General features: G+C 52.0%; 1 protein-coding gene across 1 annotated transcript; it reads right to left on the reverse strand.

Annotated features, from left to right (window-relative positions):
* Positions 1–13,252: 13,252 nt before the first annotated feature.
* On the reverse strand, positions 13,253–14,952 carry LOC106489844 (brain-specific homeobox/POU domain protein 3). Its single transcript, XM_067304072.1, has 2 exons — positions 14,833–14,952; positions 13,253–14,158 (listed from the first exon to the last, which is right to left on the reverse strand). Exons 1-2 carry the CDS (start codon positions 14,950–14,952, stop codon positions 13,253–13,255), a joined length of 1,026 nt encoding a protein of 341 aa, XP_067160173.1.
* Between the last annotated feature and the right edge of the window lie 6,645 nt (positions 14,953–21,597).

Below are 21,597 nucleotides of genomic sequence, written 5' to 3' on the forward strand. Positions count from 1 at the left end.
CAGCAATGTCAGTACTACATGGAACGATTGTCTCAATTTCAAGGTAATGGAGAACAAAATTTGACCCAGGGCTTGTAAAAACATAGAGAAACTTCCTGTGGAAAAGATATCATGTCATGTAAGTTGGTATCATGAGTAGACTGACCTCTTTCCATTCTCTGTCTCACAACAGAGCTGGGCTTGTCCACAAGATACAGGGACTACAACTTAGTATCTTGGTCAGCATGTCTCCCCCTGAATCCTCACAGCTGGTTTGCACTCCTTGGGGATGTGCCCCTGTCTGTCCATACGCCTTTACACCAGAGAAGACAGCAGCACAAAGATAACAAACATAGGGTTACAGTTTGTGATGAATTGGTCGTGGCCAGAGAAGTGACCCCACGTGCTGCTGATCAAGCTGGCTGCACTGCAAAGCTATTGGGTGCTGTAAACAGTTATAGAGCAGAAGATTCCCATGGTTTTAGCTACAGAGTACGTCTAGATATAATCTATTTTTTTCTTCCCTCTTTAAGCTATGTTGTTTCATAAAGACTTACAGACATCACAATTGAAAACGCACTTAGATCTGAACCAAACAGCACAGTGGGGGTAAGAAAAAAATCCGTGTGAGAACCTGGAGGTTAGTAAGCACTCCCATATGCTGGCTGCAGGAGAGAGGTATAGTGCTAAAACATAAGAGATGCCGAGCAGAACAGCCTGTGAGGAAGAAACCTAGGCAAAAACAATTAAAGCATCTCCAGGAAGAGTTATCAGAAGCCATTAGCCCTGTACACAGACTGTGTTCCCTCCCTGGCTCTCTGCAAGCAGACTTTGGTCTCTAATGGGAGAGACTGGAGCCTAGGACTCTCTTAGTGGATTTCTGCTGTTGGTTCAGTCCTGGTTTGTTCCACGCTCTGGCCATTGCCAGGCTCTGCACTGGAGCAGACTATCTTAGTTTCTGCTACATCCAGGGGTGAGCTGATCTCTGAGTCTGCTCCAGCATGTGCCCTTCGCTCCTCTTATCTGGTAAGATGAGGGTTGGATTTCCTTTCCTATCATGAACGACAAGATTAGATTAAGCTGCTGTTTTGGGAAAGTACTTCAGTGCTAAATGCAACCCAAGAGCTGCCCCCTCAAGATGAGCACTGAACAGGTTTGTTGGTGTCTCAGTAGTGATGTGATTCAGCCTTTCTCCCAGAGGCAAACTCTGTCCTACCCTGGTGATTTAGAAAGCATGAAGACTCCCTGATGACCCTGGTGAATGGCCTATTCCAGGAGGCAAAGCTGGAAACAGGTATGCTCAGGGGCACAGCATTTCCCAGATGTTTCAGAAATGCCAATTGGCTTTGCCAGTGAGAGTGAAGCTTTCTCAGGAAGCTAAGGGTGAGCTGAGGCTGTGAATGGCACAGCAGCCCTGCAAGTAAAGGCACGGAAGAGCAGTCTACCCACTACTCCAACCCAAGAGCCAGATGCTGCCTTGGCGAGTAGATGACAGCATCCTTCCCTCTGGATGTCATATTCAGGAGATGTCACAGGAGAAAGTTCCTATCAACACATGAGCCTGAAATGAAAAGCAGGCGAAAGGAAGGGAAAAGGAAAGGGCTGAACAGGACTGTGAAGGGCTAAACTGCAGCTATTTCAAAGGGATCTGACTGCCCTGAAGTCCTTCAGGTCCAAGAATGCAGAAGGAAAGGGACCTCCTGCCTCCTACTTTGTGTTGGTGCACTCTGGTCAGAAACCTTCCTTCCCTGAACCAGAGAAGATCCTCTGGGGCAGGATTTCTCTCACCTCAGTTCGACCCCTTGGGAGTTCAGCTTGTCCCTTAGTCCTTGGGGCAGTTGTAGCTCCAGAGGGTGTGAGATCCCTGTCCTCCTAAAGCTCACAGTGGGCTAAATGCTTCACTGGAGGTACTGATCTCTCTCCAAGGACCCAGAGATGCACTCAGTTAGTTTAACTTAAACATCTCCAGCAAGGTGAAAAGAACCCTGCACATCTGTAGCCAGTAGGATCCATGAGCTGCCTCCATGAATTGGTTGCTTGTTGGCCATTTGATACAGACCTCCAGCTGCTTAGACCTGGAGGCTTTAGTTCTAGCTGCCACTTTAGTCCACTTCATGGGAAGGATGGGACTCTCTCACTATTGAAATTGCCACAGCACGATACAATAACAAACCTCCCATTCATTAAAGTCGGAGCAGGAGTAGGATTCAACTGTACTTCCCAGGCTAGATTTTCTGAGGTGCGGAGCAATCAGAGCGCAGTCACTGAACCAGTCCAGTATGGTTTGGGGGCAGCAGCTGAAAGAATCAGGTTCCAGGAGGACATATACATATATATATATATATAGGGCTGCAAGAGTAACACATCCCTATTGCAAAGCCCCCAGATAGGTAACATTGACATCAAAATAACTTCCTGCATTTCCCTCATGTTATTTCTTATTACCATCTGCCACTAATCATCCCTTTGACAGCATTCATGGGACACTTTTTAACAGAGTCTTGCACAAACAGCAGTGTGTGTTAAGCTTGAAGGAGCTGAGACATGGCGGAGAGAAAGGGAGACAGGAATATAATTCAGATGCAGTCAGCATCACTGGATGATTTTTCCAAAAATTTTCTTGGATCAGTTATTAAGAAGCACCCATCAGGCCTTGGTACAGAGATGCTCAAGCAGAGGTCACCATATACTAGAACAGTCCAGTTAAATTTACAAAGACACTAATCACTAAGCACAGCTGTTAGATGAGTATCATGAATGCCAGGGAACAGAGCTGAAAAACAGAGCAGAGAGAGGTGTCATGAGGAAGCACGTTTAGGATGCAGTACTCTCCCTGCCTTTGGAGGCTCTCATGAATTCTCCAGCAACCCAAGCAGCATTTGGAGCTTGTGACTAGAGAAAAAAAGTGGGGAATTGTTTCATCTCTCACAGCAGACTGATGAGCAGAACCATCTCCCAAGACATCTCACTGGTTCCCAAAAGCCATGAAGGGTGAAAGAATGTCCTTCTGCTGCAGGTTTCTAAATGAGCTGCGGGTACCCCAAACCCCTACCAGAACTGGCTACTGAGGGATGAAATGACTCATCATGACCTTGAGTTTAGGCACCGAAGTACCCATAACCACTAAATTCAGCACAGACAATGGGTAGGCTGAATGCAGCCCTTATAAAAACCCGGCATGTTACACACCTGTGACTCTCTGAACTACTCTGTTATGCAAGGAAAATACCTCTGTAACCCTTAAAACTCAACAGAACACTTCAGCGTCGATCGCCTGGTGCAGACAATGTAGTGAGAGCTTGCCAGGTTCTTATTAGAACATCTCAGCAATATTGATTTTTGATTTCTAGAGCATCTCCTTCTCAGTATGCTTTATAGCCATTAAAATCTGTCTGTGTCTAAAGGATCCCTGCCACTTGGTATTGAAATGCAGCTGTCACTTGGTACAGCACAGCAGGAGAGTTTCAGAGGACAGAAAAAGCACTTCCAATAGTGCTTCCAGTACATGCTGATAGCACTGGGCAGGAAGGCCATTGCATTACAAGTACAGATGCAACCCTATCATTTCCACCTGATCTCTGATTAAGACAACATTGTCCTTTCTTGTAAGGTCCCACACTACCGCTGTGTACCACTTGTTGACCTGTTTGTCTAATGCTGGAAACCAACATCCTTCCAGCTGTCACTGATCATGCTCAGATCCTGAGGAAACTCAGCACCAATGTCTCCAGCATCAGCTCTTAATCCCATCCTTCTCTCACTGTAGAGTGAGCTCCTTAGGCCTTTCCTGTTCCCTGACCTTGGACTGGAGCAGTAAAAACATTCAGCTAGGTTGTCAGCTCACATATGTGGCACATAGCAAACACACCACTGGAGGCAGGTATGTAGTGGGACATACCTGAGCTTAACATCATTCTTTAATTTTTGGGATTGTGGGGAAAACTTTCTAAATGGGACCCCAGCATCCATGAGGCAGTGATGTCCATTTGAGTGTGCAGAGAGTCTGAGGCATTGAGTAATGGCTTTGGAGCAGGTCATTTACCAGAGTTAACTGTTTACCACATATTAATTGTTTCTTGACTGCTTGGCCTAGCTGAAGCACTGGGCCACACGTGAGAGGACAGACTGCAAGGGCGCTGAGTCCTGCAGGGCAGAGAGAAGGAAGAGAAAAGAGCAGAAGAGACAGTGGAGAGATGGAGGATGTTGAGCGAGAGTGAAGAGGGAAGAAAGAAAGTCAAAAGGCAGAAACGACAGGGAACAGATTTGTTCATGGTGCGACTTGAAGTGTGGAAAGAGGCCTCCTCCAAAATGGTAATGACTGATTTCAGTGATTACATTAAAAAAAACCACTCCTGCCCTGAGCTTCCACTACTGTCAGTGGGACCCTGACCCAGTCCTACAGAGCATGGCTAAAAGTGGAATCATGAATTTGGTGGATCCTGAATGCTGATCTCACTTGGGATCCCAAGGTATATAATGCAAATGCAAATGAGCAAGAGAGACCTCCTGTATTGAAGTATTAATCTCAGTGTTAAGAACCAGTTCAAACTCAGTCTGGAATCATTGTGAGATACAGAGCAGATGTGTGGTAGATACTCTCCTATTGGATTGCAAAGCTCACCAGTCATTTCCTCCTTGAGTTAGATGCTCAGTTTTATGGAAGACAAACGTGGTTTTGCTTCAATATTTAGCCAACAGTAATGTGCAATGAGACTGGGAAGTGTTTTTCCTGGAGCTGATGATGAATGAGGCAGAGATTCTGCTGAGTAGCTTTATATAAGAATTGCTGTGTGCATCACTGAAAACAAGCTCTGCAAAACACTGATGCACATGTAGCAGCTGGATAGTCACAGAATAGTTAGGTATGACTTTATACACACACACACACACACACACACACACACTTTTTTCTTGTGAAACTAAAACCTTCCTTGCTTGGTATAAATAAAACATCATTCTTAGTTATCATTTTCATATTTCTCAGAGAGCACTTATTTCTCTTGAGCTACTGGAAATGTTACTGAGATATTGTGGATGAAATATAGATTTTATCTCTGATCTCTCTATCTCCAGGTGCCTAATGTTTCTGAAATCTCATGGGAGCGCCTCTGCTTTCTGCTCCACCCAGTGATCTAAAGCTAAGTCCCACAGCCTTCCTTAGACCTTATGGCTAAAAACACGTATAGGTGAGAAGGCCTTAGTCCCAGGAGTATTCCCATAGGGCTTCAGTAGGATTGCTAGCTGGTGGAGGACTATTCTTGTAGGTAAGACCTGAAGTGAGATCAAGACCTCAGTCTTTGTATAGGAAAAGCACCAGATTAAATTGCTTAAAGTGTTTCATTAACATAGATTAAAAAAATCTTATAACTTTATCAGAACCTCTTATTCTCACTAGTGGACCTAACTTCATGATGCTATATTCCAATGTACTATGGCTTTGGTCTTGCTAGAGTCAAATGTTAAACCTGTTGGTGACTGCAGTAAGACTGAGCAGCCTGTAAGGTCCCAGCTCTTGATTTTGGTAGCAACAGGAGGAAACTCAGAATTTGCTCCTTGGAAATGCAAACCAGGAGATGTCTCAAGAGTGAGTGGCAACAGGCTTTGTCTTGTTGCTCTTTGGAGCTCCCATCCTCTTCTGATCAGACTCAGAGGAAAGTGATCCAAATTCTGCAGTCCAGAATGCTTTATCCAGGTGTAAATAGGAACAGAATTGAGTCCTGGACCTGGATTTCTTCATAGTACACTTCTAACAGTGCCCAGCTAATGAATCTGGAAACCTTTAAAGCCCAAACCATGATCCCTGAGCTATGGAGATAGGCAAGACTGTACGAGAATGTCATGAAGAACTGACCCCTAACTCAAACAATGATTTATTTGCTCATTGTCATTCTTTCCCTAACCCCAACGCCTGGCTAGTGGCAGAGCTATGACCAAAAGCTGAGGCCCCTGAGCATTCACCCACATTTGAGTGTCAGACTCCGATAACACAGACCAGCCCATCTGTCTCAACCTTCCCCGTGCTAGGTCACCTCTCCCCAGGCTTTCCCTGTGCTCTGAATCCCTACAACTCTTCCACCATCAGAAATACTTTCTCCTCCCTTCTAACCAAAGCATGTCACCAACTTACCTCTGCCACTGCGTTCTGATACCTACAGCACAGAAAGACCTTGCCGCACCTGGTATAACAGAACTATGGTGGAAACTTGCATAAGAGGGCCTGATCCTGCATTCCCTGCTCGGACAAAATCCCCAGAAAATTCCCTGAGATGGGCAAAGAGCTTGGTATCTGGCAAAGAGCAGAGCTGGGAAATGAATGTCCTGACCTAGGGCTTGTTACCTGTAAAGAGCAACTGATCAACTGGGGAAGGGGCTAATTGTCCTGCTTGCTCCCCTGTCCTTCACAGCCAGCCATGGGGTTTGCCCCGAAAACATGAAGTACCCTGACCAATTTCCCAAATTCTTTCCACAGGCAGCTAATTGATAGCTTTCTTCCTGAGCTCCCCCTCAAGTCCAGCTATCCTTCTCTCTGCTCAGGCACCTATGAAGCCTGTAATTACTGCTTTACTCCTTTTTCCCCTGTAGTGGAACAGAGCCTACTTCAAGCGCTGGCCTTTTTAAAAATACATCTGCTCTGCACTGCACTAAAACACATAGAATAATAGAAGAGAGTCCATCAGCATGGGTACCCTTTGCCTGTATGACTTTCAAAGGCAGGAATCTTTTAAAGAACATGTAGGATTTTCTCTACTCCAGACCCAAAGCTGAGCACAAAGCTTTGACGTGCTGGAAATATTTTGATGGGGGGGGGGGTTCATGCATTCCTTTTCTGGTTTAAGGGCTGGTCATAGTGACATGCGTGTAGTCTGGAGTGACTCCACTGGAGTCAGTCAATGCCTGTTGCTGTAACTGGGGTTTGCCCGTGTTGGTGACCTTCCTTCCTGCTCTTCCATTTCCTCAAAAGCTCTGCATGAGGCCTAGAGCTACAAGACCTAATCACATAGCTTAGGGATGGAGAGATGGGGGGGGAGCCAAAGGTAGGAGCTTGCAAAGAGGTCCCAAGGGGGTCCCACTGATAGTCCCCACCCATCCTGGCTATCAGTGACCTTTCTTACCTTGTTTCCCTTCCCAGTGTGGGAGTCAGCCCCTTGGTCATGTGATACAGTGCTGACAGAGGAGCTCTGCTGGCACTGTTTGCTAACCACCTGTGGTCCAGGAATGACTGTTAATCCCTGTGCCTGTAAAATGAAATGGGGTGAAAGGGATCTGGTGCAGTGCATCAGGTATGGTCCCTAATTTGTTCCCAAATGTAAAGGAGAGATAGTGCTTTCCCCAAAATTTCTTCTCTTCAGATACATCTGCATTTGTCTGGAGTTGCCAGCCTTAATTCATCAGAGCATAGATAACTTTAAGCACATTCTTATGTGCTTAAGGGTGGTGGCATGGGCATGCTGGCTTGGATTCCTCTAAATATATGCTGAAGCCTCAAGGGGCTTAGGTGCCTAAATTCTTTGGAGGATCTTGGCTTTTATGTCAGAAGATAAATGAGCATGGCCCAGAGCTCGACAGCTTGGCAATAAGTACTGCATTGCAAGAGAGCTCCTTGCTGTAGGGCTGCCAGCAGCTCCCATTCTGGACCTGCTGGTCAGAGCTCCAAGCACCAAGGCCAGAGAGTTACAACATCCCAGAATTGAAGGCCATCTTTCTTTAGGAAGCCTTTGCAGCACTAGGGGTAGGATTCACCTCCGTTGAGCCGTTATGTCTCCATTTGTACATGTCTTCACCTGAGCTGGTCATCTAACTTCTTCATAGTCTTTAAGTAAGATGCCTTTAGGGCACAATTCTCCTGTTCCACTTCAGAAGTCAATGTTAGAAAAAGCTTAACTGCATTGTAGACTCCTTGGTCCCTCTTCATTGACCATAACTGAAGCCTAGAGGTCACTCACCTAGAGCATTCATCTGTGCACTCTTGCTTTGGAGACCCCAGATGTAAGTGTCTGTATCTGGGCTCAAATCTTACCTCTAGTACTGTGTGACTTAGCTGTTGTCTGATGCTTTTGAACTCCCAGATGAACCATCTCCTGGCTGGAGTGGTGAGAGAAGGTAAGGGACTTGTACCATCCCCATCTGTCCCATCTATTTAGAGGTAGATTAGGATTGGTGGCCTCCATCTTCTCACCAAGCTCTGGGCCTGTATCGGTGGTAGGTGAGCAGGTACACTTAGAGGTGGACTTGCTGCCAAAGCCACATATTTGATAAATCTCAAAGCCCGTTTCTATATCAAACCTCAAATGAAAAAAATGGCTAGAGCTGAGTATCCAGTTCAATCAATATACTTTTCATTTAATGCTATTTTTGCTGTAAGATCATGGTTCAGGGGCTTCCTTTGCACTCCAGGAACAGGGAGAGAGAAAGGGTGGGGGTTTGCAGATGTCTGAGAGTCTGTGTGAGTGTGTGTGCATATGTGTGATGTCTGTGTGTGTCTGTGTATGCATGCTGCCTGTATATGTCCGTGAGTGCAATGTGTGATACCTATCCTGTGTTCTTGTGATACCTATGCACACATGAGTGTGCATTTCTGATCCTTCTTCCAAAGCTCTTTCCTGTCCTTGCCTTGGACTTTTCTCAGCCTCTGTCTGCACAGTGTGCACTGCAGAGAAGCTCAATTCAAAGGGGTTTCAGGTCCATTTACATTTCTATCCTGGGTCTCAGTGCATGGGGTGAGACCTGTGTGTGCTGCCCCAGAAGAGAGTCAGTTGGGAAGCCCCTCAGCAAAGAGGACAATCTCCCAGGCCTTTCAGCATCTCTGACCAGCTAAACTTCCCCCTGGCTTTCACACCCTGGAGAGCAGCACTGTGGCAGGCAGTGGTAACTCAGCAGCAGGAGCGGAAGAGCAGAGACCCCAAGACATGTGACCAGTAGGGCAAGGGACCAGGACTTGAACCTGTCCCTGGACTTTCCTTGTCACCCCCTCTCCTGGCTCCTAACTCCACTCCTGGGAGGAAGGACCAGCAGCTGTTCCCTGACCTGTGACCAGGAGGGTAGCTGTTCAGGAGGGGGTGCCAGGCTGCTGCAGGAGCAGTGGCAAAAGGGGCTCTTCTCGATCTCCTCTTGGACCCTCCCATCCGCGTAGCCCAGGACCCGACACCCTGATCTGGCAGGACCAATTTCCAGGCCTCCCTGCCCTGCTCCAAGCCCAGTCCTGCCGAGTCCCCATATGTAATGAGTTTGCCAGGCCTTGTGGCTGCTCCCGGAGCCACTGCCTGCAGAGCCCCGACGCTCCCCAGCGTCCTTCCCTGCCAGGGTAGACCCCGGGCTGCTACTGGTTGTCCGAGTATGCCCCTCCATGTGCCATCCTTTGCTCTGGTCCCTGGCGGGACCCCCCTTACCTGGCGGCCGGCAGCGCCGTCCGGGGACCGGGACTTTGCTGTCACTGCCCGCGGCAGAGCCCCGGGCGGCCCAGCCTCGCTCCAGCTCCCGAGCCGAGCGCGCATTTGCCTAAGCGCTTTGCATTTGTGAGTGGGAAATACCGACTCGCCTTTTTATGATCGCGGGTGATAAATATTGCATCGCTTGCCTTGCAAACTTTTAAGAGCAGCGTCAGAGCGGCACCTGAAAGCCGCCGGCTCCGGGCACCGACCCCGGCCGGGCACAGCGCCCCCGCGCCTTCGCCGCAGTCCGGGCAGGACTCGGACTCTTGCCTTTTGGGGGGGGGGGCTGCCGGGGGACACGCTCCGAGGCAGGAGTAGCAGCAGACTGGAGTGTGTTGTGTCTGCGAGGGAGAGCCGGGGAGGTGGGGAGAGCGAACAGGGCCCTGCTAATGCTGCACGGAGCTGATTCTCCAAGGCCCCCCCGGGCAGCACTCAGCATCCAGCCTTCATTAAAATTTCATGGCCAGCACTTGGCCAAGGTCTATTTATGAAAATGCGCTTTTCGCTTCATGGAAAAAACAGGAATGAAGCGAAAGAACAAAGGCGGGGAAGGGGTTTGCGAAGCGCCCAGAAATAGAGCTGTGCGGCCGCAGCTGCGCGGGGCGCGTGGACCCCCCTGTGCGGCTCGGGGCCGGGCAGGGCGGGCGCAGCCGCGCGCGGGAGCCGCCGGCGGGCGCGGAGCCGCCGCAGCCCCCTGCGCGGCCGCGGCCGCGGCGGGCGCGGGCTCTGCCCCGGCGGGAGGCGCCGCGCGGCGCTGTCCGAGGTGCTGGACACGCGGGCGGCCGCGGCGGTCCGGGCCGCGTGGGAAGGCTGCCGCGCCCCGGGTCCCGGGCCCCGCGCCGCGTGGGAAGGCTGCCGTGCCCCGGGTCCCGGTCGCGTGGGAAGGCTGCCGTGCCCCGGGTCCCGGGCCGCGGGCTGGGACCTGCTCCCGCTCCTGTCCCCCGGCAGCGCAGGCAGGGCAGCTCTCGGAGTGCTGCCTGCCCCGGCAGCCGGCAGCGAGCCTGCCCCGCTCAGTTAGGTCAAGCGGCTCCTCGCCTTGCTTTCCTTGCTGTTTTGGATACTTTGGGCACCTGGTTCCCCCCGTCTACCCCGCCGCTCTTCATAATTTTCCCGATAAAGCTATGAATTCGAGAGCGACTTGTCGTGCTTCGTCCCGCCCCAGGTCCGAGGAGGAAGGGCTGTGCCGGCTGGCCCGGGGCGCCGACGGCGCGGTCGGGGCGTCCAGTCGTGCTCGGCACCGGCGCTGCGGCCCGCGGGCAGCCCCGGGCAGCGAGGGCCTCCCGCCAGCCCGTCCGCCGCTCCCTTCGGGGACTGCACACTCCACAGTCCTGGCTCTCCCCGTCACTCTGGGTCGGGCGGAGCTGAGCTTGGTGGTTTATGTTTCCGAAGAAGTTGTAAAACAAAAGCACGAAGCTGAGTGACGGGGAGAACAAAATACGGGTAGGCGCACTCACCCCGCTACAGAGAGGACAATCACACGGGGAGGCATTCACCCCCGGCGGCCATGCCCCAATTTCTAAGTGGTTTTATCTTGTTTTGGAAGTTGTTTCGATGCAATAGGCTGAGATCGGTGGCTGCTAGAGACGAAACTCAATGCACGTAAATAGCGAGGACCTGGCAGATGAAATACCCTTTCTCCAGTCTGCTCAGGATGCTTCTTCGTCCCTGTATCAGGGCAGGGGAGATGGCAGGACCTGACTGAAAGGACTCCCCCTCCCGAGAGAAGCATCCCGTCCTCGCACTCGTTTAAGGGCGAGAGGCAGAGTCTTCCCTGCCGTCTGCCGCTCAGCTTCTGCCCGACCCTGCGCAAACGAATTTAGCCCAAAGGGGCATTTTCTGGGCCTCAAAATAAAACACACCCAGGGAGAAATATGTGGCGTTTTTAAATACGTGCAATTTAGGCTGATCCCGGCCAGGGAAGTGACTCTTTTCCCCTCTCCGCCAAACCCTGCCGAGTCAGTGCTGGCCAAATATACAAGAAGATACTGAAATACAAACGGGAGGTCGGGCCCTACCGGCTTGGCCAGGGAGGGGGCCCGAGAGGGGGCAGGGGGCGCTGAGGACGGACTCTCCCGGTCAGCCCGGCCCTCAGTCACGGCCCCGCGGCGGGGGCGGCTGCACTCTCCCGGGCCGCGGCTCCGGGGTCGGCGGCGGGGCGGGCGGAGCTCGCTTTGGACGAGCCCCCGAGCCGATTTCTCCTCCTCGCCGGCCCCATCCCAGCCTTATCGAGCCCATTCGGGAGCCGTGAGGGGGCCGCGGGTCCCGGCGGGGCTGGCAGCACTGGCAGGCGGGTGGCCGCCTTTCGTTTCGTTTCGTTTCGTTTCGTTTCATTTCGTTTCGTTCCGTCTCATTTCGTTCTGTTTCGTTTCGTTTCGTTTCGACTCTCTCCGCTCGGGGGAGGGAAAGGCCGAACCCCGCCGACGGGTCCTGCCGGGAAACGGCGGCAGCTCGGTGAGCGGGACCGGACACGCGGAGCCGCGCCGCGCCGCGCCGCGCCGGGGCCCTCAGCCGTTTCGTACCGGCCATGTGCTGCTCGGGCCGGGACGCGTCCCGGGGCCCGGGCCCGGGCAGCTCCCGGGAGCCGCAGTAACTCCGCCAGGCAGGATAGTGAGGTAAAACGTGCATGGTTTATTTGAAATGCTGCAGCGTACACAGACACCAAATTTCATTCAGCACACACACAGCGAAACGAAATCTCGTTTTTAAAAAAAGGAAACGGAGGCAAATTCCTCTATTAAATATGCAAAGCAAAAAAAAAAAAAAAAGTATTCTTGCCTTAGAAAGTGCAGAGTTCACTATTTGCAAAGGCAACCGTCCCCGCGGCGGGCCCGGGGCCGGGCACCGCGGCCGCTCCGGCACCCCCGGCTGCCCCGGGCAGCCCGGCTTGGCCAGTCCCGCAGCAGCCGCGCCGCTGCCGTGGAGGCGCCGCTTCTGTGAGCCCGAATGATTTGATTGTCGAAGCGTAGGTTTTTTACCGTGAAATCATACGGTTATCGAACAGTTTAAGCGAAACCAAAGCAAAATAAATCTCCATTTTCCCCGAACAAACCGTGACTCCAGGGGCGTGCCAATTTTTTTCCTTTCTTTCTTTTTCTTTTTTTTTTAATTTTTTTCCTTTTTTTTTTTCTTTAATTTAGCCGATGAGGTAGAAACAGAAACGTTATTGCAAAAATGCGATGGATTTGCTGGGAGCAGGGGATAGCGAACAAAACCATGCAAGTGGGTGTGTGTGCGTGTGTGTGGAAGTGTGCGTGGGGACCCTCTGCAGCGAGCGCGGGTGAGCAGGGCCGGCGCCTCTGTATTTACAGCCGTCCAGGGCGGCTTCGAGATCTTTTTCTTTCTTTTTTTTTTCTTTCTTTTTTTCTTTCTTTTTTCTTAAAGAAGAGGATCGGGCACCGAGAAGGGATCGGTGTCCCCTGTCCCCGCCTGCCCGGCCAGGGAGTCGGGAAGGGACGGGGGGGCTGGAACAAAGACCTGCCCAGGCTCTCGCCGCCGCTGCCCTGACTCCAACACCCCCCCGTAAACCCCCCTGGCCTTTCGTTTTGTCTTTTCTTTTTTTCTCCTGTTCTCTCTCTCTCTCTTTTTTTTTTTCCTTTTCCCCCAGTTTTGTCTACAAAAGCAGTCTGTACCAGTCATAACAGCGCGGCCAGTTCACCCGGGGGTGAGGAGCCGACACCAGGCTGTTCACTTTGCTTCGGGCAGGTTTCCTTTTTAGGTTTATTATTCCATTTTTTTTTAAACAAACAAATGAAAAACCCTGCCCGTTTTGGAGAGGCTGAGGCCAGGGTCATGCTGGGCTGGCTGGGGGGCCAGGCGCTCCCCCCACTGGCCTCCCAGCCCCTTCTTCAGTAGGTGGCAGAAAATTTCATCCTTTTCTGCTTCTGTCTCTGATTGCAAAACCAGACCCGCACCACATTCTTCTTCAAGTCTAACTTCTCGGCAATGGCAGCGATTTTCTCTGAGGAGGGCCGTGGCTGCACAGCAAAGTAGGCCTCCAGTGACCGCTTTTCAGGGGCAGCAATGGAGGTGCGCTTGCGTTTCTTGTCACCCCCCGTGTAAATCTCAGGTTTGGTCATTTTCTCTCTCTGGGCCCGCTCTGCCTCCTCCAACCATGCTTCCAGAATGGGCTTTAGGGCCACCATGTTATTGTGGGACAAGGTGAGAGACTCAAACCTGCAGATGGTGCTTTGGCTAAGGCAGCCAACCCCTGGGATCTTCAGGTTGGCCAGTGCAGAGCCCACATCAGCCTGGGTCACCCCCAGCTTGATCCTCCGCTGCTTGAACCGCTCAGCAAAGGACTCCAGCTCCCGTGGGTCCGTCTCCGTCTCGGGGCTGGAGATGACAGCGTGGGAAGTGAGGCCGTGGGGGTGGGACATGTTCATAGGCTGGGAGTGGTGGGCCATGTGGTTGATGGCCGACATGTGGGAGTGAGGGTGTGAAGGTGTGGAGCCCACATCTGGGCCGGGCACTCCTCCGAGCGGGATGGCAGAATTGAGGTGGTCCAGGAGCTCACCATCCAGGCCCTGGGAGGGCTGGTGGTGGTGGTGGTGGGGATGGTGTGTGGTGAGCACGGACGGGTGGTGCAGGTGCACGGAGGACGAGGTAGGAGTGCAGGACACGCTGCTCATGGTGTGGTAGGTGGCATCCGGCTTGAAAGGGTGGGTTTTCTGTGATACTATATCCACAGCGGCCAGAGCCTCAGCACCTCGCAGCAAGGTCTCATCAAAGCCCGCAAAAATGTTACCTTGGATCTGGAAGTGGGGGGGGGGGGGGGGGGGGAGGGGAGGAGAGGAAGGGGGAACAGAAACAAAGCAGAAGACCAGGAGAAGATTAAAATAAATGCAGTGCTGCAGAGATCCCACTCTGTCCCTCTACAGTGTCTGGGCCAGGTAAGCTGAATCAAGTTCAACACTCCCCCAAGAAAAGGACCAGGAAGGGGGTGTCGGGCCCCGGGCATCCCACCCTTCTCTTCGGGGCGATCTCCTCAAAAGAGGGGAGATGCAGAGGGAGGGCAGAGCCGATCGGGAATCCGGCAGAGCCTCTTCTCTACCGGATCGCACGGCCGAGCTGGGCGAGACGGCATTTCTCTCCCACCCTGGGACAGACCTGCCAGATCTCCCCGCTGTTTCTCAAGCCCTCTCTGCCCGCTCCGAGCACTGCCTTGGAGACAGGCGATAACCCCTCTCAGGACCTGACTCACAAACTGCCCTAGGGGGAACGCAAACGAAATCCAAACCCGAACGGACCCCCTGCCCGCACCGCGGCTCGCGAAGTGAGTTCGGGGCCGGGGCAGGCTCGGGCGCAGCAGAGCCCGGTCCGCCGGCGCGGAGCCCGGCCGGGGAGCCCCCCGCAGCCCGCCGGGCGCCTGCCTCCCCCGGGGCCGGGAGCGCGGAGCCCCGCCGGAGCGCGGCCGGAGGCGGCTTACCTGGGGGGCGGGCAGGCAGGCTCTGCGGATGGCTTCCGAGCTGGTGTGCAGGTGGGGGTACTTGGGCTCATGCAGGATGGGGTGCATGCTGAAAGCCTGCTTGCTGTTCATGGACATCATGGTGGGAGAGGAGCGGGGCAGGGCAGGGGCGCTCCGGGCAGCCCGGCTCCGGGGGCGCGGTATTGTCTGCCTCCGCCGCCCGGCATCAATGGCATTATAGCCCGGCCCCCCCGCCCCCCCGCGCGCTCATTGGACGGGCTGCGGGAGGCCCCGCCCCCGCCCCGCCCCCGGGCAGTGATCTCACCCCCCCCGTCGGGTCCCCCTCCAAAACGGGGCTCGCCCCCCACCCCCACCCCCCCTGGCTCTGAGTGGCCCCGGGACTCCCCGGCCCGGGGGTGGCGGCGGGGCGCGCTCCGGGCTCCCTCCTGCCCGCACGGGCAGAGGCGCGAAGGGGAGCGGCACCGCGCCGGAGCGGCAGCCGCCGAGCCCCGCTCCTGCCCCGGGCCGCGGCCGTCGAGCAGCCCCGCAGCGCGGCCGAGCTGCTCCTCCCGGCCCGGGGCCGGCCCGGCCGCAGCCTCCTGCCTGCGCTGAGCTCCCCTCTGCCCGGCCGCTGCCTGGCCCTGTCCGGTCACTGCCTGACCCTGCCGGCTCCTGTCCGCCCTGTACAACCCCCGTCCCGCTGCTGCCCGACCCTGCCCGGCCCCTGCCCAGCCCACACAGGTGCGTACCTGCCAGCAGCTTGGGGCTGGCTTGTCCCGGGGTGGATCTGGGGAACAGAGCAGACCCCAGGCTAGCTGTGAAGAGGAGCCTTCCCACATCTCCCTCACAGGGCTTTCCAAAGGAAGAAGTTCCTGGGGTTAAAATTCACCATAACATTGAAATAATGAGAAGTTTCATCAACTTTTTTGATGAACCTACCTGGCTTGATCACATGAATCCTCCTGCCAGTGCAGTCCCATGGACTCCATGTCTGTCTGTCTGCAGCCTGGTTCAGCCTCCCCTCCCCAGCCCGGTGCTGCCTGCCTGTGCCTCAGCAGTACAGTCTTTCTCTCTCAACATCTATCCATTTGTGTTTGTCTCTATGCACTCCCTCTGCCCATGGCATTGCCCTCTCTCTCCCAATATTCACTCCCTCCTTCTCCCTTCCTGCCCCTATGCCTGGATCCTGTGGCTGTCCAAGTGTTGTGTGTGGAGGTGAAGTCTGGTGGTTGCACCCTGCTCTGGCAGCTCTTAGCCCTGCCTGAAGGCAGATGAGAGATCTGACATGCAGCAATACTGTCAGCCCAGAGCAGAAGCAAGGGGAATGGTGGAAGGGGGGGTCTCTGGTGCTTGCTGGAGAGAGGATGGCAGCTGTGAGAGGGATGAAGGATAAGAGGGTGCTTGGTCTTGCTCAGAGTCAAGTGACCTCTCAAGGGAACAGTGGGTGTTTATCCAGTCCAGAAAACCCAGCCCTAGCAGTGTGTGTAAGGAAGGTTATACACAGTCCTGCTGTTCCAAGGGTGCAGAGGTAGAGACAGGGCAGTGTCACACAATTTTTCTGGTCCCTCTTCCACTCACCCTCTAGCTTTACAGATCCTGCATACAGTATCCTCTGTGACATCCCTTCTCACAGGGATCCTGCTGGGCACCTTGGGTCTGACAGGGCCACCAAGTGTCAAAAGGAAAAGAAAAATCTAATCTAATCTCAGTGTTACCAGAGAGGCTGAAGTGCCACAAACAAGATGCTAACTCAGGTCTGGGCATGTGCAAATAAAGGTCAGATCCAGTGACAGGAGACTTTGAAAGCAGCTGTCACCATGCATGTTTCTGTCCAGATTCACACACAGACCATCAGACAGCAGTGCATGTGCAGGCAGAAGGCTGCTAAACTAGACAGGGTGCAGCACATCACTGGCTCATGCACAGGGATGAAGGAGAGGCTCCACTGGTCTGGATCCTGACTCTGGAGTCTCCTTGGTGGAAGAACCACATTAGCTCTGTGGTGCTGCCAGTAAAGCTCTATCTCTGAAGACCTGATAGATGGGAGAGGGTGCATGAGCGATCCCTGCATACAACAGTCCATGCAGGCCTTCCTACTTGTTAAAGCATCCTATACATATATGAGGGACCTCTGATCCCAGTAGTGTAGCCTGCCAACATGGTGATGCTCTCTGACTATCCACAAATATGAACAGGCAGGAGCTGTGAAGTCTTTTTGCCTTCTGCTTTCTGTCAGCACAGCTCTCTGAGTCATGGTGTCCCCTCTGCTGCCTGCAGAGATTGCAGCATTAGGTGACGGGCAGAGAAGAGCTGCTGCCAGAGAGGTTCACTGGAAGCTTTCTTTACACTTGAGGCTCAAGCAGAATGATTGCAAAGGGGAATTGTTCCTCCTGGGTAGTCTGCTGCGTGCCCAGCCCCTTTCTCTCCTCTTCAGATAACAGCCCATGGACTCACTAACTCATGCCTGCCAGAAGCTTTTGTTAGGAGACTTCATCTTTCTTTTCTTCTGCCAGGCTCTTCCTGGTGACCCCCCACCCCCACCCCTTTTTATTTCTGCTCATTCACTACATTCCAGTAGATCAAAGAAGGAAAGTTGGAGAGATCAGTTCAATCCCTAGCTCTAGAATTAGCTGTTCTTGAGGGAGCTAACATCATGGCAGGCTGTTTTTTTGCGGCAATGAACTGCCTCCAGACTCTGCCTCAGAACATGTCCCAAAGGCTGGCGACCCTGGGGGTTAGACCTGGGCACGCTCTGCTTCTGCACACCATGCAGAGAGGCACCTGGGGAAAATCAGATAAGACTCTCCTCTTTGAGGGTCTCAGCAGGTAGTTTTCCACACCTTCAGGAAGCTCAAGACCTGAGCCCAGGGCCCAAGGACAGCACATGGCTAGCAAGTTCAGTAAGGAGCACAGAAATTCCTTTTCCAGCACATGCAGCCAGTTCTGATCTCATTTCTCACACTTGTAACCACTGACATGACTGCTGGAGCAGCACAACAGTTGTTCCAAGCCAACCCAAAGATTCATCTAGCCCTGGATCCTGGGTGTTTGTCTAGGAAAGGTAGATAAGAAACAGATCAAGTAAACAGCATTTCCTCCACATCATTTCCATGCCTATCAGGGTTTAACATACCTTTATTAACTCCCCCTCAGAAACCTTCTCTTTTCCAAGCAGACACTACAGTCAATGCACCAGATGCCACTGGAAACTAACCTCAGAGACTCTCTCTCCAGCAAGGTCTGTGTCCAAGAAGCTCTATCTCTGTGGCTTTTCAAAGATGACCCACAGTTTTTCCTTCTGACTTTCTGCCTCTAACCAAAAACTCTTGCAACAGTCCTCCTAATTCCCATGTCTGCAATCAAAAAACACCTCAGTGAAGACTTTTTAGAGGATTGCCCTGCCTACCACGTGGTTTGGTGCCCCAGGCAGTTGCCTCCAGACTCCAGCTGTTTTTATTACCTAAGTAGGTTTGATTGCTCCTTCATTTGTGCCTAAATGAGAGCCCTTGGCACCCTCATGAGCTTTAATGGGGTCTATGTGTTCTAGCTACCTGATGGCAGTGATTGTCAGCTTCCAGCATAATATTGACATAGAGCAGAGGGGATACGGCTTTCCAGGCCTCCACAAAAGGATCCATTTGAAATGGCGCACATGTTGCTTTCTGCAAAACGACGGAGCACAGAGGCAGCAGAGGCCCTGACCATGCAAACAGCTGTGCTGGTTGGAAATGGCTCTATCCGCAGATGACTGTTGGCATTTTCCTCTCATCTGTGGAGGTGCAGATGAACTGACCACGTTCACTTTGTGAGAGCCTTGTACATGTTTTACAGCAGTGGTTGGTAAAGGTGGTTGTGCTGCTGGTGCGCAGCTGACAGGGGTGTCACTTCCATTTGGTATGGGTACAGCCATTAGGAGACAGCTACTTGCCTCCTAATTCACCTGTCAGGATAAACTTTTGATGCCAGCAAGACAGGGCCCAGTGCTCCGCCACATCAATAAGGGAAAAAGTCAGGAGGAGGAACATGGCTCCTGGAAAACACTCTGTGGGATGATGCAGAGATCAGGAAATCAATGAGTATCCACTCATTGGTTCTTCTCCCATCTAGTCAGTGAAACTTGTAAGGAGTCCCCGTTCTCCAATCCATGCTTTCTTCCTCATAGTCCTTTCCAGAGCCTGAGCAGGCACAGGATGGTGGAATCAGCCAAAAAGGACAAATTCTAGTGTGCTGGAAATTTTATTTTTACACTTAATTTCAGCTCAAAATGAACCAAATCAAACCTTTTTTTTAATTTATTTTTTAATACCCCACAAACCAGTCTTGATAAGGAACTCACTGTGGAAGAAGGAAGGAGGCAGGTTGGGAAGAAAATATGTGTCTCCAGGGCTCTCCAGCCATTGAGGTATAGTGACTTTCTCACTATCAGCAGCCACCCCAGTCCCAGCTTGCAGCTCTGCTTGGCACTGAGCCTTTTGATATGCCTGGCCTCTGGCAGCGTCCTTGCTGTCCCAGGGCCATGGCTCCTGAAAGCACAGCTCCTTGGTCCTACTGGGCCACTTGGCAGCTCCAACATAACTCACCACTGTCTGTGGAAACCCTGGGGAGGATCCGTCTATCAAAATTAAGATGTTTGAGGATTAAATGTTTCAGTCTCATTGGAATTTACATTTTCTGATGAAAATTAGTTTTGTCAGAAAATTTGTAAGATGCTCTACTTGCAACTGGACTGCACATTGTGAGCAGAGTGATAGTTTAAATTGCCTGCCTGGATGCAGGAAGGGAAAAATCAAGCCCCAAGCATTTTTTAACAGATGCACTAAACTCTACAAGCTGATGTACTTCTGAGATAGACCCATGGCATTGAGGAGAACATTTCTACTGCACAGTGTACTTATTCCGGTTTAAAACTGGTGTGAGATCAGAAACACGACCAGGACAAGCCAAAGTGATCTCCCATGCAACTCTCTGGCAAACACTGGCATTACAGAAGATTCAACAGTGGCTAGATTCTGTGCATTTCACCATGCAGAGTTGGAAATAGAAAAAGAAATCAAGCCATAGTTCAAAACATCATGCTTTCAAAATGATCTGGAGGGTAAGAGAGCAGTACAGAAAGAGCTCCTGATGACAAGATCTGTTTCTTAGTCTGAATAACACAGTGTATTTTAATGCACAGATCTAGCACTTCAGGTGTAAGAGGAAAGAATATCTTTGCAGACCAATGCTGAAAGCCAGCTTGTAAAAATCCTTATTAAAACCCCACTGAGTCTAATCGTGCAAGATAGCTTTTAATTAAAAAGTGCAACCATTCAGCCAAGTTTTATAGGGAGATTGCTACGACCCTGGGAGATGCCAACCAGCAATAGACTAAACTCCTTCCGGAGGGAGGGATTTTTCCCATCCCTTGTTCTTAGCTGGCAGGGAGCATCTCTGACTGTTTTAAATGGGCAGCTTCACAAGTTTCCTGAGTGTGGTTTCTTCCATTAGGAAATGGGAACCTTTAACAGCTCACCCAGGCAGCAAAATTCCTCCACTCCATCTATTGCATTAGGAGCCCGGAGTCCATGCTGCTCAACTCAGTGGAGTAGGAGAGAGAGCAAAAGAAGAGAAAATCCAGATGGGGCAAAGTGTAGCTCGACTTTTTAATACTAAATTATTTACAGTAAGTAAAATCGTGTGTGTCAATTGTGAAAAGAGTCCAATTTGTTTGATTTACATTGCAGGGGGGTGCCCTGGGGTAGGGGGTGTTTAACTATCTTCTCTAATGTAATTGCCTATGGCAGGCCGTTAAATATTTGATAGGCTGCCTGAGCAAAGTAAGGAACTTCGTCTGATACGCTCCCGCAACCCTTTCAGCGTATCAAATGTATTTGCAGCCAGAGAGTACCTGAGCCCTTTCTATTGTGTAACTGGTGCTAAGTACTCTCATTGCAAGCCCACACAGACTGCAAAGGGCATGTTTTAGCCTGCTTCTAGGGTGTGCTTGGTTTCTGTAGGAACCTGCACCTTCCACTGGAAAATAGGGGCTCTTCCCTAGTACCAACAGTTTTTTTCTTCATTAGAAGCTCAAGTTTCTCTCTTTTTCCTCAGCCACCCAAAAGGGACAGCAGCCTTTGTCACTGCAAGGACTGTGCCCGTGACTTGGGGTTGTTGCTAGCCTGGCCCCTGGGCAGCTCTCTGCTGCAGTTAGATCAGGGTGTCTGTGCAAAAGTGCCCTTCAGTTTCAGGATGGTCTGGCCTTCGCAGGACCATGGGAACTCAGGCCTTGACTGCAGGATCTTGATTGCCAGGGCTGTGAGGGATAGGGGGACAAGGGATATGGGAAGAGCTGCAGAGGAGCCTGTGGACACCAGCAGCAGAGATGGACTGCAAAAAAATCTAAGGGTCCAAGGCAGCTCGTGTAGCCCAGCCTCAAACCAGCCTCTTACAGCATTTTACTATTAGCGTGTAAGATGGACAAATGCAGGGTGATTTGGGTATTACTGAGGAGTGTGAGGAAAGATGCACAAGAGGCTCTAGCTCCTTTGGTCTCCCCCCTGCCCCATACACACATTCTCTTGATGGTCCTCCATGAGAAGGACATACTGTTTCCCCACTCTCCATCATGGCCACATTCAGGCCTGGTCACTATGAGGTGCAGCAGTGCACTCTGGCCTGAAAATTAATTGGAAGATCAGTGGTGGACACTGCACAGCTCCTGGCTTTTCCCTCTCCAGCTTTTGCCATCAGCAGTTTTGCTCCCAAGAAGACAACTGTCCCTTTGCCCAAGCAAAGAAGAGAAAAGCA

This window comes from Apteryx mantelli, chromosome 13 (assembly GCF_036417845.1).
Source record: "Apteryx mantelli isolate bAptMan1 chromosome 13, bAptMan1.hap1, whole genome shotgun sequence".
In the NCBI taxonomy this organism is placed as follows: Eukaryota; Metazoa; Chordata; class Aves; order Apterygiformes; family Apterygidae; genus Apteryx; species Apteryx mantelli.

What these genes read in the sequence shown, in the direction of transcription:
- LOC106489844 (XM_067304072.1), bottom strand. Translation starts at nt 14,952, where the DNA reads ATGATGTCCATGAACAGCAAGCAGGCTTTCAGCATGCACCCCATCCTG. An exon ending in CCTGCCTGCCCGCCCCCCAG is followed by an intron (nt 14,159 to 14,832) that starts GTAAGCCGCCTC and finishes CCCCACTTCCAG; the next exon opens with ATCCAAGGTAACATTTTTGC.